The sequence below is a fragment of the Scyliorhinus torazame genome, chromosome 12, assembly GCF_047496885.1.
Source record: "Scyliorhinus torazame isolate Kashiwa2021f chromosome 12, sScyTor2.1, whole genome shotgun sequence".
NCBI lineage: Eukaryota > Metazoa > Chordata > Chondrichthyes > Carcharhiniformes > Scyliorhinidae > Scyliorhinus > Scyliorhinus torazame.
Window position 1 is genome coordinate 174,774,536 of NC_092718.1, and position 12,550 is coordinate 174,787,085.

Consider the following 12,550-nt stretch of genomic DNA (forward strand, 5'->3'; position numbering starts at 1 on the left):
ACACCCCTCCCAGGTATCTATGCTCTTCCAAATCTCGCCTCTTCAGCATCCTCAATTTTAATACTTCATCATTTATGCCTATGCCTTCAGCAGCCAAGGTCCTAAGCTCTGTAATTCCATTCCTAAACTTCTTTACCTATCTACCTCCTTTAAAGCACTTCTTAAATCTTTGACCAAGCTTTTGGCCATCTGTCCTAATATCTCCTCATGTGATGTGGTAGTTATTTTTTTCTTTATTGTTCTGTGAAGAGCCAGTGGGACATTTTCTGATGCTCAAGGCACTATTTCCCAACAAACTCTGACATATTAGTGAAGCATGGCCTATGGCTTCAAAGTTCATGTTGACCAGATTTTTGATGCAATGACTTCATATCCTGTGAAATGATTTTTGGATGTCTGTGGTACGACTTGCATTATTTTTTTTGATATTTGCATGTATTAAGAAGTTCCCTTAAGCTAGAATATATGACTCTGGATTGATCTATCGTCTCCATCTGTGCAATGAGATGTTCAGTTTATGGTAATCATTGTCTCTTAGTGTGGCAATATTGTACTTAAAGACTTGAGTGTCTCACTTGAATGTCTATGAGCTAAGGGAAAGATAGCTGCTCGACAACATTACCTTATTGTGATTTGCTGTGACCGTGGAAATCATTGAACACTTCAACAGCCCTCAACATCTACATTACTCTGCATATAAACAAACATTTTGGCTCAGAGAGAGGAATGGAATGACAGAATTTGGAAATAAAGGGAAGAGAGACAGAACCACAGATTGAGATAGGGGGTGGGATTCTCCGGTCTCCGATGCTGAAATCGCATTCGGCGATTGGCCGGAGAATCCATGTTGGCGCCGAAATCGGGGGGGGGTGGGTGCCGCTTTTATGATGCTCCGCCCCTTCCAAAATGGCGACATCTATGAGTACGCCGCAAGCAGGACGTTACCTGAGGCCCTCCCCCCGATGCTCCGCCCCCGACGGCATCGGTCACTCATGGTATTTATTTTCGGGATCTCGGCGTGCCAGCTATGGACTAAGCCCAACGCTGCCACATTTGGGGGGGGGTAGAGCCGATCCGTGGGCAGGGGTGGTTTTGGCGGGGGCTGGGGGCACTAGTGGGGGATGGTCCGGGGGTGGCGAGCCTAGCCAAAGGGGGTTACTGTTTGGCAGGCCGCCGCCATGCGCATGTGTGGCCACGGAGCCGGCAAGCCTCCAGCTGTATCCGCAGCTAGAGCTGGGTGCTCTCTGCTGCATGCCTGCTAGCCCCCCAGCAGACAGAGGATCGGTGGGCATTTTGCACCGTTTTCTCGGTCGTAAAACGCCACCGTTCCCAAGCCGGTGTCAGCACTTAGTCTCAGAATCAGAGATTCCAGCCCAGGATTTTAACAACTTTACGAAGGAAGGATAAAATGATTTTGGGACGGAATTCCAGAAAATAGGAATTGCTGATCATGGTCCTTCAACCATTCATCACAGTTTTTTGAGTTGCTGGTGTAATATATATCTCCGCAGTATTCGTTGTATCTCAACATATGAAGAAATATATTCCCCCCCTGTGTTGTAACGGCTTTGCAATTACACAATATTAAGTTGCTGCCCTACCAATCCAAATGCTTTGCTTATCTTAATGCCTTGCACCTCCTTCATAGGAAACTCCTTTCTTACTGAAATTTAAATTTGGTTCAGAAGGTCAACATCTCATGTGATCGCTGAATACGATTTAAGTTAAGACCTGAAATACCAATTGTCTGAGCCCCTGGATTCAGAAGCTTGGCAGGCAAGATTGATGGTGCCAGCTCTTTAAAGGTGGGTAAATGCATTTGAATGAATTACTTTAAAACAAGTTTAATTAGGAAGTTAATTATGCTAACGGCAGCACCAATCTACTCTCTGATTAATGAAGTCAGTTCTGTGCTGCTGGGTTTGTAGCAGTGATTTCTTTTTTGTAATAATTGTCGTTTGTAAAGATTATTAGTTCTGTAAATGAACCCTAACAGCTGTGCTCAATCGTAGGTAGATGGGAAGAGCGAGGTGAGTGTAGGAAATAGACCTTTTTACTTGTGAGAGAATGATCTAATTTCACCCATATTTTATTACTGCTGCAAACTGAATTGAACTGAGGAATATCTTTGATGAACAGGCAATGAGAAAGATTTGTGCCAGTTGCATGAAAAACATAGAATGCCAGAAGTGACTGATGCCCCATCCCGTGGAGGGCAGGGTGACAACTGACAATGTTTCATGTGTGTGGCATCTACATTTAATCTAGTCACTGCCATTAACATACTTCGGATAAAGGGGGCAGCACAGTGGTGCAGTGGTTAGCACTGCTGCCTCACAGAGCCGGGGTCCCACGTTCGATCCCGGCTCTGGGTCACTATCCATGTGGACTTTGCACATTCTCCCCATGTCTGTGTGGGTTTCGCCCCACAACCCAAAGATGTGCAGGGTAGGTGGATTGGCCATGCTAAATTGCCACTTAATTGGAAAAAATTAATTGGGTACTCAAAATTTAAAAAAACATACCTCAGATAACGTTACACACTAGAGTAATACATAAGCCATTATTTAGTCCATTTCAATTATCTTCTTGCACCTAGTGGTGCACTAAGGCAGACTTTCAACTGTTTCCGTAGATAGTAATTCCTGGAATAGGTTGCTTGTCTGTCACCAGAGGCTTATAGCTTGAGGGGCGTCACTCCACATCAAGCGTGGCTGACCAGGAATCTCTCCCACTCTTTTGCCATTGGCAAAACATGCCATTGGCACGTTGGAAGGATTTTCAGGTTGACGCACTCAACCTGTTTGACTGCGTTATGAACGCACCTTCCTCCCGTGTTTGCATGGGTTTTGCCCCCACAACCTAAAGATGTGCAGGCTAGGTGGATTGGCCACACTAAATTGCCCCTTAATTAGAAAAAATGAATTGGGTACACTAAATTTATGAAAAAAAAATGAACGTACCTTCCTTGGCCACCAAGTCCTGGGGTGAAACTCGAACTCAGAGCTTCTGGATCAGAGGTAGTTACGCTACCACAGGACTCCATTATTAAGTACAAGTCAGTAAATGAGGAAAGTGTCAAAAGCTGAGCAACACTGTCAGTAAATTTAACTCTACTCTTGTGTTTCCAGTCATGTAATAATGTCCGACAGATTCAAGTGAAAGCATCTGAGCTGTGTTTACCACCCTCTGGCTGAAGAAATTCCCCCTCATCTCTGCTTTAAAGGATTGTCCCTTCAGCCTGAGGCTGTGTCCTCAGGTTCTCATTTCTCCTAAGAGTGGAAATATCCTCTCCACGTTCACTTTATTCATAATGTCCCTGTTGAGAGGGTGGGAAGATTGTGTTAGAAAGACCGTCAAAAAAATTTGTCTCCAAAGTTTGGGCACCACTAGGTTAAACTGTTATGCAGCATTATAATTCAACATTAATGTGAGAGTATTTGCTCACATAATAGCAATTGCGTGAGTGTGAGTGAAACATACCTATCATTTTTCTGTCTTATCTTCCAGATAGTTTACTTACTGATGTTTTAAAGTTTATATTCTGAAATTCAAATTTAGGATTATTTTGACAACAGTACTAAGTTCTGTGGCACAGTAATTAGTGCAGGAGGGAGTGGAAAGTTCCCCTGAGAAACAAGTATACCGCTTTGGATACTTGTGGGGGGGACAACTTACCAGGGGTAAGCCATGGGGTACGGGCCTCTGGCACGGAGTCTGTCCCTGTTGCTCAGAAGGGAAGGGGGGAGAGGAGCAGAGCATTAGTAATTGGGGACTCTATAGTCAGGGGCACAGATAGGAGATTTTGTGGGAGCGTGAGAGACTCACGTTTGGTATGTTGCCTCCCAGGTGCAAGGGTACGTGATGTCTCGGATCGTGTTTTCTGGGTCCTTAAGGGGGAGGGGGGGCAGCCCCAAGTCGTGGTCCACATTGGCACTAACGAAATAGGTAGGAAAGGGGATAAGGATGTCAGGCAGGCTTTCAGGGAGCTAGGATGGAAGCTCAGAACTAGAACAAACAGAGTTGTTATCTCTGGGTTGTTGCCCGTGCCACGTGATAGTGAGATGAGGAATAGGGAGAGAGAGCAATTAAACACGTGGCTACAGGGAAGGTGCAGGCGGGAGGGATTCAGATTTCTGGATAACTGGGGCTCTTTCTGGGGAAGGTGGGATCTCTACAGACAGGATGGTCTACATCTGAACCTGCGGGGCACAAATATCCTGGGGGGGAGATTTGTTAGTGCTCTTTGGGGGGGTTTAAACTAATGCAGCAGGGGCATGGGAACCTGGATTGTAGTTTTAGGGTAAGGGAGAATGAGAGTATAGAGGTCAGGAGCTCAGAATAGACGTCGCAGGAGGGGGCCAGTGTTCAGGTAGGTGGTTTGAAATGTGTCTACTTCAATGCCAGGAGTATACGAAATAAGGTAGGGGAACTGGCAGCATGGGTTGGTACCTGGGACTTCGATGTTGTGGCCATTTCGGAGACATGGATAGAGCAGGGACAGGAATGGATGTTGCAGGTTCCGGGGTTTAGGTGTTTTAGTAAGCTCAGAGAAGGAGGCAAAAGAGGGAGAGGTGTGGCGCTGCTAGTCAAGAGCAGTATTACGGTGGCGGAGAGGATGCTAGATGGGGACTCATCTTCCGAGGTAGTATGGGCTGAGGTTAGAAACATGAAAGGAGAGGTCACACTGTTGGGAGTCTTCTATAGGCCTCCAAATAGTTCTAGGGATGTAGAGGAAAGGATGGCGAGGATGATCCTGGATAAGAGCGAAAGTAACAGGGTAGTTATTATGGGAGACTTTAACTTTCCAAATATTGACTGGAAAAGATATAGCTCGAGTACATTCGATGGGTCGTTTTTTGTACAGTGTGTGCAGGAGGGTTTCCTGACACAATATGTTGACAGGCCAACAAGAGGCGAGGCCACATTGGATTTGGTTTTGGGTAATGAACCAGGCCAGGTGTTGGATTTGGAGGTAGGTGAGCACTTTGGGGACAGTGACCACAATTCGGTGACGTTTACGTTAAGGATGGAAAGGGATAAGTATAAACCGCAGGGCAAGAGTTATAGCTGGGGGAAGGGAAATTATGATGCCATTAGACGTGACTTGGGGGGGATAAGGTGGAGACGTAGGCTGCAAGTGTTGGACACACTGGATAAGTGGAGCTTGTTCAAGGATCAGCTACTGCGTGTTCTTGATAAGTATGTACCGGTCAGGCAGGGAGGAAGGTGCCGAGCGAAGGAACCGTGGTTTACCAAAGAAGTGGAATCTCTTGTTAAGAGGAAGAAGGAGGCCTATGTGAAGATGAGGTGTGAAGTTTCAGTTGGGGCGATGGATAGTTACAAGGTAGCGAGGAAGGATCTAAAGAGAGAGCTAAGACGAGCAAGGAGGGGACATGAGAAGTATTTGGCAGGAAGGATCAAGGAAAACCCAAAAGCTTTCTATAGGTATGTCAGGAATAAGCGAATGACTAGGGAAAGAGTAGGACCAGTCAAGGACAGGGATGGGCAGTTGTGTGTAGAGTCTGAAGAGATAGGCGAGATACAAAATGAATATTTTTCGTCAGTATTCACTCAGGAAAAAGATAATGTTGTGGAGGAGAATGCTGAGCTCCAGGTAAATAGATTAGATGGCATTGAGGTACGGAGGGAAGAGGTGTTGGCAATTCTGGACAGGCTGAAAATAGATAAGTCCCCGGGACCTGATGGGATTTATCCTAGGATTCTCTGGGAGGCCAGGGAACAGATTGCTGGACCATTGGCTTTGATTTTTATGTCATCATTGGCTACAGGAATAGTGCCAGAGGACTGGAGGATAGCAAATGTGGTCCCTTTGTTCAAAAAGGGGAGCAGAGACAACCCCGGGAACTATAGACCGGTGAGCCTCACGTCTGTAGTGGGTAAAGTCTTGGAGGGGATTATAAGAGACAAGATTTATAATCATCTAGATAGGAATAATATGATCAGGGATAGTCAGCATGGCTTTGTGAAGGGTAGGTCATGCCTCACAAACCTTATTGAGTTCTTTGAGAAGGTGACTGAACAGGTAGACGAGGGTAGAGCAGTTGATGTGGTGTATATGGATTTCAGCAAAGCGTTTGATAAGGTTCCCCACGGTAGGCTATTGCAGAAAATACGGAGGCTGGGGATTGAGGGTGATTTAGAGATGTGGATCAGAAATTGGCTAGCTGAATGAAGACAGAGGGTGGTGGTTGATGGTAAATGTTCTGAATGGAGTACAGTCACAAGTGGAGTACCACAAGGATCTGTTCTGGGGCCGTTGCTGTTTGTCATTTTTATCAATGACCTAGAGGAAGGCGCAGAAGGGTGGGTGAGTAAATTTGCAGACGATACTAAAGTCGGTGGTGTTGTCGATAGTGTGGAAGGAAGTAGCAGGTTACAGAGGGATATAGATAAGCTGCAGTGCTGGGCTGAGAGGTGGCAAATGGAGTTTAATGTAGAGAAGTGTGAGGTGATTCACTTTGGAAGGAATAACAGGAATGTGGAATATTTGGCTAATGGAAAAGTTCTTGAAAGTGTGGATGAGCAGAGGGATCTAGGTGTCCATGTACATAGATCCCTGAAAGTTGCCACCCAGGTTGATAGGGTGGTGAAGAAGGCCTATGGAGTGTTGGCCTTTATTGGTAGAGGGATTGAGTTCCGGAGTCAGGAGGTCATGTTGCAGCTGTACAGAACTCTGATACGGCCGCATTTGGAGTATTGCGTACAGTTCTGGTCACCGCATTATAGGAAGGACGTGGAGGCTTTGGAGCGGGTGCAGAGGAGATTTACCAGGATGTTGCCTGGTATGGAGGGAAAATCTTATGAGGAAAGGCTGATGGACTTGAGGTTGTTTTCGTTGGAGAGAAGAAGTTTAAGAGGAGACTTAATAGAGGCATACAAAATGATCAGAGGGTTAGATAGGGTGGACAGTGAGAGCCTTCTCCCGCGGATGGAAATGGCTAGCACGAGGGGACATAGCCTTAAACTGAGGGGTAATAGATATAGGACAGAGGTCAGAGGTAGGTTCTTTACGCAAAGAGTAGTGAGGCCGTGGAATGCCCTACCTGCTACAGTAGTGAACTCGACAACATTGAGGGCATTTAAAAGTTTATTGGATAAACATATGGATGATAATGGTATAGTGTAGGTTCCTGTAGCCAATGGCTTTTGTTTCGGTGCAACATCGTGGGCCGAAGGGCCTGTACTGCGCTGTATTGTTCTATGTTCTATGTTCTATGTTCTAAAGAGACTTTGCGCAGGCAAAACCAGCGGCATATGGGACATTGATGTGGGTGAGTCATCCCCTTTGCAGCTGAGAAGTCGATCTGAGTATTTTCTTATTGGTGAAAAGCGAGGGACTGAGAAGGGGAGAGATTTAGGTGTTATGTGCAGGAATCAAGAGAATGAAAGAAAGAACATTTCGCATTTTGGGTGGGATTTTCCGCCACTTCCCTCCAACTTTTCTGGTCCCACTGAAGGCGACTGACTCCCTGCGGCAGGATCCCCAGCATAGTCATCGGTGGGACTGGAAGGTGCCGCTATGGGGCAATGGCTTCACCGCAGAAAAACATGTCACAGGGTGGGGGCTGGACATTCCCACCCATAATGTTTTTCATGAGCTGTGGTAACCTATAGTGTAAGGAATGTGGCAAGAAGCCAGTGGGTAGATACAGCAAAAAAAATCATTCAAAGATTAATGGAATCAGAAGGGGTCATAGATAGCAGCTTCAGGGAATTAGTTACACCAAAGATTGGAGATAGGTGGGTGACTGTAAGAGGGACTGGGAAAAAGCAGTCAGTGCAGGGATCCCCTGCGGTCGTTCCCCTGAGAAACAAGTATACCGCTTTGGATACTTGTGGGGGGGACGACTTACCAGGGGTAAGCCATGGGGTACGGGCCTCTGGCACGGAGTCTGTCCCTGTTGCTCAGAAGGGAAGGGGGGAGAGGAGCAGAGCATTAGTAATTGGGGACTCTATAGTCAGGGGCACAGATAGGAGATTTTGTGGGAGCGTGAGAGACTCACGTTTGGTATGTTGCCTCCCAGGTGCAAGGGTACGTGATGTCTCGGATCGTGTTTTCCGGGTCCTTAGGGGGGAGGGGGAGCAGCCCCAAGTCGTGGTCCACATTGGCACTAACGACATAGGTAGGAAAGGGGACAAGGATGTCAGGCAGGCTTTCAGGGAGCTAGGATGGAAGCTCAGAACTAGAACAAACAGAGTTGTTATCTCTGGGTTGTTGCCCATGCCACGTGAATAGTGAGATGAGGAATAGGGAGAGAGAGCATTTAAACACGTGGCTACAGGGATGGTGCAGGCGGGAGGGATTCAGATTTCTGGATAACTGGGGCTCTTTCTGGGGAAGGTGGGACCTCTACAGACAGGATGGTCTACATCTGAACCTGAGGGGCACAAATATCCTGGGGGGGAGATTTGTTAGTGCTCTTTGGGGGGGTTTAAACTAATGCAGCAGGGGCATGGGAACCTGGATTGTAGTTTTAGGGTAAGGGAGAATGAGAGTATAGAGGTCAGGAGCACAGATTTGACGTCGCAGGAGGGGGCCAGTGTTCAGGTAGGAGGTTTGAAGTGTGTCTACTTCAATGCCAGGAGTATACGAAACAAGGGAGGGGAACTGGCAGCATGGGTTGGTACCTGGGACTTCGATGTTGTGGCCATTTCGGAGACATGGATAGAGCAGGGACAGGAATGGATGTTGCAGGTTCCGGGGTTTAGGTGTTTTAGTAAGCTCAGAGAAGGAGGCAAAAGAGGGGGAGGTGTGGCGCTGCGAGTCAAGAGCAGTATTACGGTGGCGGAGAGGATGCTAGATGGGGACTCTTCTTCCGAGGTAGTATGGGCTGAAGTTAGAAACAGGAAAGGAGAGGTCACCCTGTTGGGAGTTTTTTATAGGCCTCCTAATAGTTCTAGGGATGTAGAGGAAAGGATGGCGAAGATGATTCTGGATATGAGCGAAAGTAACAGGGTAGTTATTATGGGAGACTTTAACTTTCCAAATATTGACTGGAAAAGATATAGTTCGAGTACAATAGATGGGTCGTTTTTTGTACAGTGTGTGCAGGAGGGTTTCCTGACACAATATGTTGACAGGCCAACAAGAGGCGAGGTCACGTTGGATTTGGTTTTGGGTAATGAACCAGGCCAGGTGTTGGATTTGTAGGTAGGAGAGCACTTTGGGGACAGTGACCACAATTCGGTGAAGTTTACGTTAATGATGGAAAGGGATAAGTATACACCGCAGGGCAAGAGTTATAGCTGGGGGAAGGGCAATTATGATGCCATTAGACGTGACTTGGGGGGGGATAAGGTGGAGAAGTAGGCTGCAAGTGTTGGGCACACTGGATAAGTGGGGCTTGTTCAAGGATCAGCTACTGCGTGTTCTTGATTAGTATGTACCGGTCAGACAGGGAGGAAGGCGTCGTGCGAGGGAACCGTGGTTTACCAAGGAAGTGGAATCTCTTGTTAAGAGGAAGATGGAGGCCTATGTGAAGATGAAGTGTGAAGTTTCGGTTGGGGCGATGGATAGTTACAAGGTAGCGAGGAAGGATCTAAAGAGAGAGCTAAGACAAGCAAGGAGGGGACATGAAAAGTATTTGGCAGGAAGGATCAAGGAAAACCCAAAAGCTTTCTATAGGTATGTCAGGAATAAGCGAATGACTAGGGAAAGAGTAGGACCATTCAAGGACAGGGATGGGAAATTGTGTGTGGAGTCTGAAGAGATAGGCGAGATACTAAATGAATATTTTTCGTCAGTATTCACTCAGGAAAAAGATAATGTTGTGGAGGAGAATGCTGAGCCCCAGGCTAATAGAATAGATGGCATTGAGGTACGTAGGGAAGAGGTGTTGGCAATTCTGGACAGGCTGAAAATAGATAAGTCCCCGGGACCTGATGGGATTTATCCTAGGATTCTCTGGGAGGCCAGGGAAGAGATTGCTGGACCTTTGGCTTTGATTTTTATGTCATCATTGGCTACAGGAATAGTGCCAGAGGACTGGAGGACAGCAAATGTGGTCCCTTTGTTCAAAAAGGAGAGCAGAGACAACCCCGGCAACTATAGACCGGTGAGCCTCACGTCTGTAGTGGGTAAAGTCTTGGAGGGGATTATAAGAGACAAGATTTATAATCATCTAGATAGGAATAATATGATCAGGGATAGTCAGCATGGCTTTGTGAAGGGTAGGTCATGCCTCACAAACCTTATTGAGTTCTTTGAGAAGGTGACTGAACAGGTAGATGAGGGTAGAGCAGTTGATGTGGTGTATATGGATTTCAGCAAAGCGTTTGATAAGGTTCCCCATGGTAGGCTATTGCAAAAAATACGGAGGCTGGGGATTGAGGGTGATTTAGAGATGTGGATCAGAAATTGGCTAGCTGAAAGAAGACAGAGGGTGGTGGTTGATGGGAAATGTTCAGAATGGAGTACAGTCACAAGTGGAGTACCACAAGGATCTGTTCTGGGGCCGTTGCTGTTTGTCATTTTTATCAATGACCTAGAGGAAGGCGCAGAAGGGTGGGTGAGTAAATTTGCAGACGATACTAAAGTCGGTGGTGTTGTCGATAGTGTGGAAGGATGTAGCAGGTTACAGAGGGATATAGATAAGCTGCAGAGCTGGGCTGAGAGGTGGCAAATGGAGTTTAATGTAGAGAAGTGTGAGGTGATTCACTTTGGAAGGAATAACAGGAATGCGGAATATTTGGCTAATGGTAAAGTTCTTGAAAGTGTGGATGAGCAGAGGGATCTAGGTGTCCATGTACATAGATCCCTGAAAGTTGCCACCCAGGTTGATAGGGTGGTGAAGAAGGCCTATGGAGTGTTGGCCTTTATTGGTAGAGGGATTGAGTTCCGGAGTCGGGAGGTCATGTTGCAGCTGTACAGAACTCTGGTACGGCCGCATTTGGAGTATTGCGTACAGTTCTGGTCACCGCATTATAGGAAGGACGTGGAGGCTTTGGAGCGGGTGCAGAGGAGATTTACCGGGATGTTGCCTGGTATGGAGGGAAAATCTTATGAGGAAAGGCTGATGGACTTGAGGTTGTTTTCGTTGGAGAGAAGAAGGTTAAGAGGAGACTTAATAGAGGCATACAAAATGATCAGGGGGTTGGATAGGGTGGACAGTGAGAGCCTTCTCCCGCGGATGGATATGGCTGGCACGAGGGGACATAACTTTAAACTGAGGGGTAATAGATATAGGACAGAGGTTCTTTACGCAAAGAGTAGTGAGGCCGTGGAATGCCCTACCTGCTACAGTAGTGAACTCGCCAACATTGAGGGCATTTAAATGTTTATTGGATAAACATATGGATGATAATGGCATAGTGTACGTTAGATGGCTTTTGTTTCGGTGCAACATCGTGGGCCGAAGGGCCTGTACTGCGCTGTATTGTTCTATGTTCTATGAATCTTAGCCTTTATTTCAATTGGGTTTGAACACAAAGAGGTCGAAGTTATGCTACAGTTCGAGAAAACTCTGGTTAGTTTAAATCTGGAGGGCTATATTAAATTTTTAACACCACGGGTTGGATTCCCTGTCCCCCGGCCATGTGTTCCTCGATGGCGTGCCATTCACTGGTGGCGGGATTCTCTCTTCCTGCCGCTTCTCAATGGGATTTCCATTGAAGCCACCCACTCCAAGAGAATCCCAACAGTCTGAGCATTGCAGCCCACATCTCAGGAATGTGTATTGGCCTTGGAAAGAATGCGGTGTGAATTCACCAGAGTGCTACCAGGGTGAAAACTAGATTAGACCATGTATGCCTTTGCGTGTAAACAAATAAGTGATGGTCTAATCGAGGTGCTTAAAATCATTAAATGATTTGATGGGGTAGTTAGAATGAAACAATTTCCTTTGGTACAGCAATTTATTTATTACGAGCCTCTTCTACGAGCTGGCAGACTGGGTCATGGAAACAAATGTTTTTCTTCTAGAATGATACTCCTGTGGTTCCTGGGTGTGTCCGTCGCTGGATTTCTCTGCACTGAGATTGATGGAGCTCCAGCAGGTAAGAAACTGAGACAGGCGCTGAGTTTTTAAAGGCAAATGATCTTTAACAGATGTAACTTTTATTGCATGACTGATTGGACAAATAGAGAGAATGCAGTCAATGTCGATATGTGTTTTGCGAAAAACTCAAAATCACGAGGAGGCTGGACAGAGCAGACAGGGAGAAACTGCCCCCACTCACAAAGCCATCAAGAGCGAGAGGGCACAGATTTAAAATGATTTGCAAAAGGAGCAAATGTGATGTGAGAAAGTTAGTTGATGACCAGGAAGATGAGAAGTACGGCAGATTTGAGGGTCACTCAGATTGAAGGAGCGTTGGAGGTGCACAAAACCAGAGGTATGTGCTGGGTTGGAGCTGCAAAACCAAAATATTTGCATAATGTTAGGAATGGTTGTGATAAACACCTTTTAATCTTTTACAGCACTAAATGTACATTTTCAAAGCTGTGTAAAATACAGAACAATTGTGAGTGAGCAAGGCAATTGATTTCATTTTGGATGGTCCTTGTAAGCTGATGGCATAGACAATG

The 12,550-nt window shown here is 46.3% G+C and overlaps 1 protein-coding gene across 3 annotated transcripts in view; it reads left to right on the plus strand.

Moving 5' to 3' along the window:
- Positions 1–1,680: 1,680 nt before the first annotated feature.
- The window catches only part of LOC140386752 (myeloperoxidase-like), a 103,759-nt gene continuing 92,889 nt past the window's right edge, over positions 1,681–12,550 (plus strand). For all 3 annotated transcript variants that reach the window (XM_072469405.1, XM_072469406.1, XM_072469408.1), the window contains exons 1-2: positions 1,681–1,805; positions 11,945–12,018. In XM_072469405.1, the coding sequence (XP_072325506.1) occupies positions 11,946–12,018 (73 nt within the window). In that variant the 5' untranslated portion in view covers positions 1,681–1,805; position 11,945. The remainder of the gene's footprint in view (positions 1,806–11,944; positions 12,019–12,550) is intronic.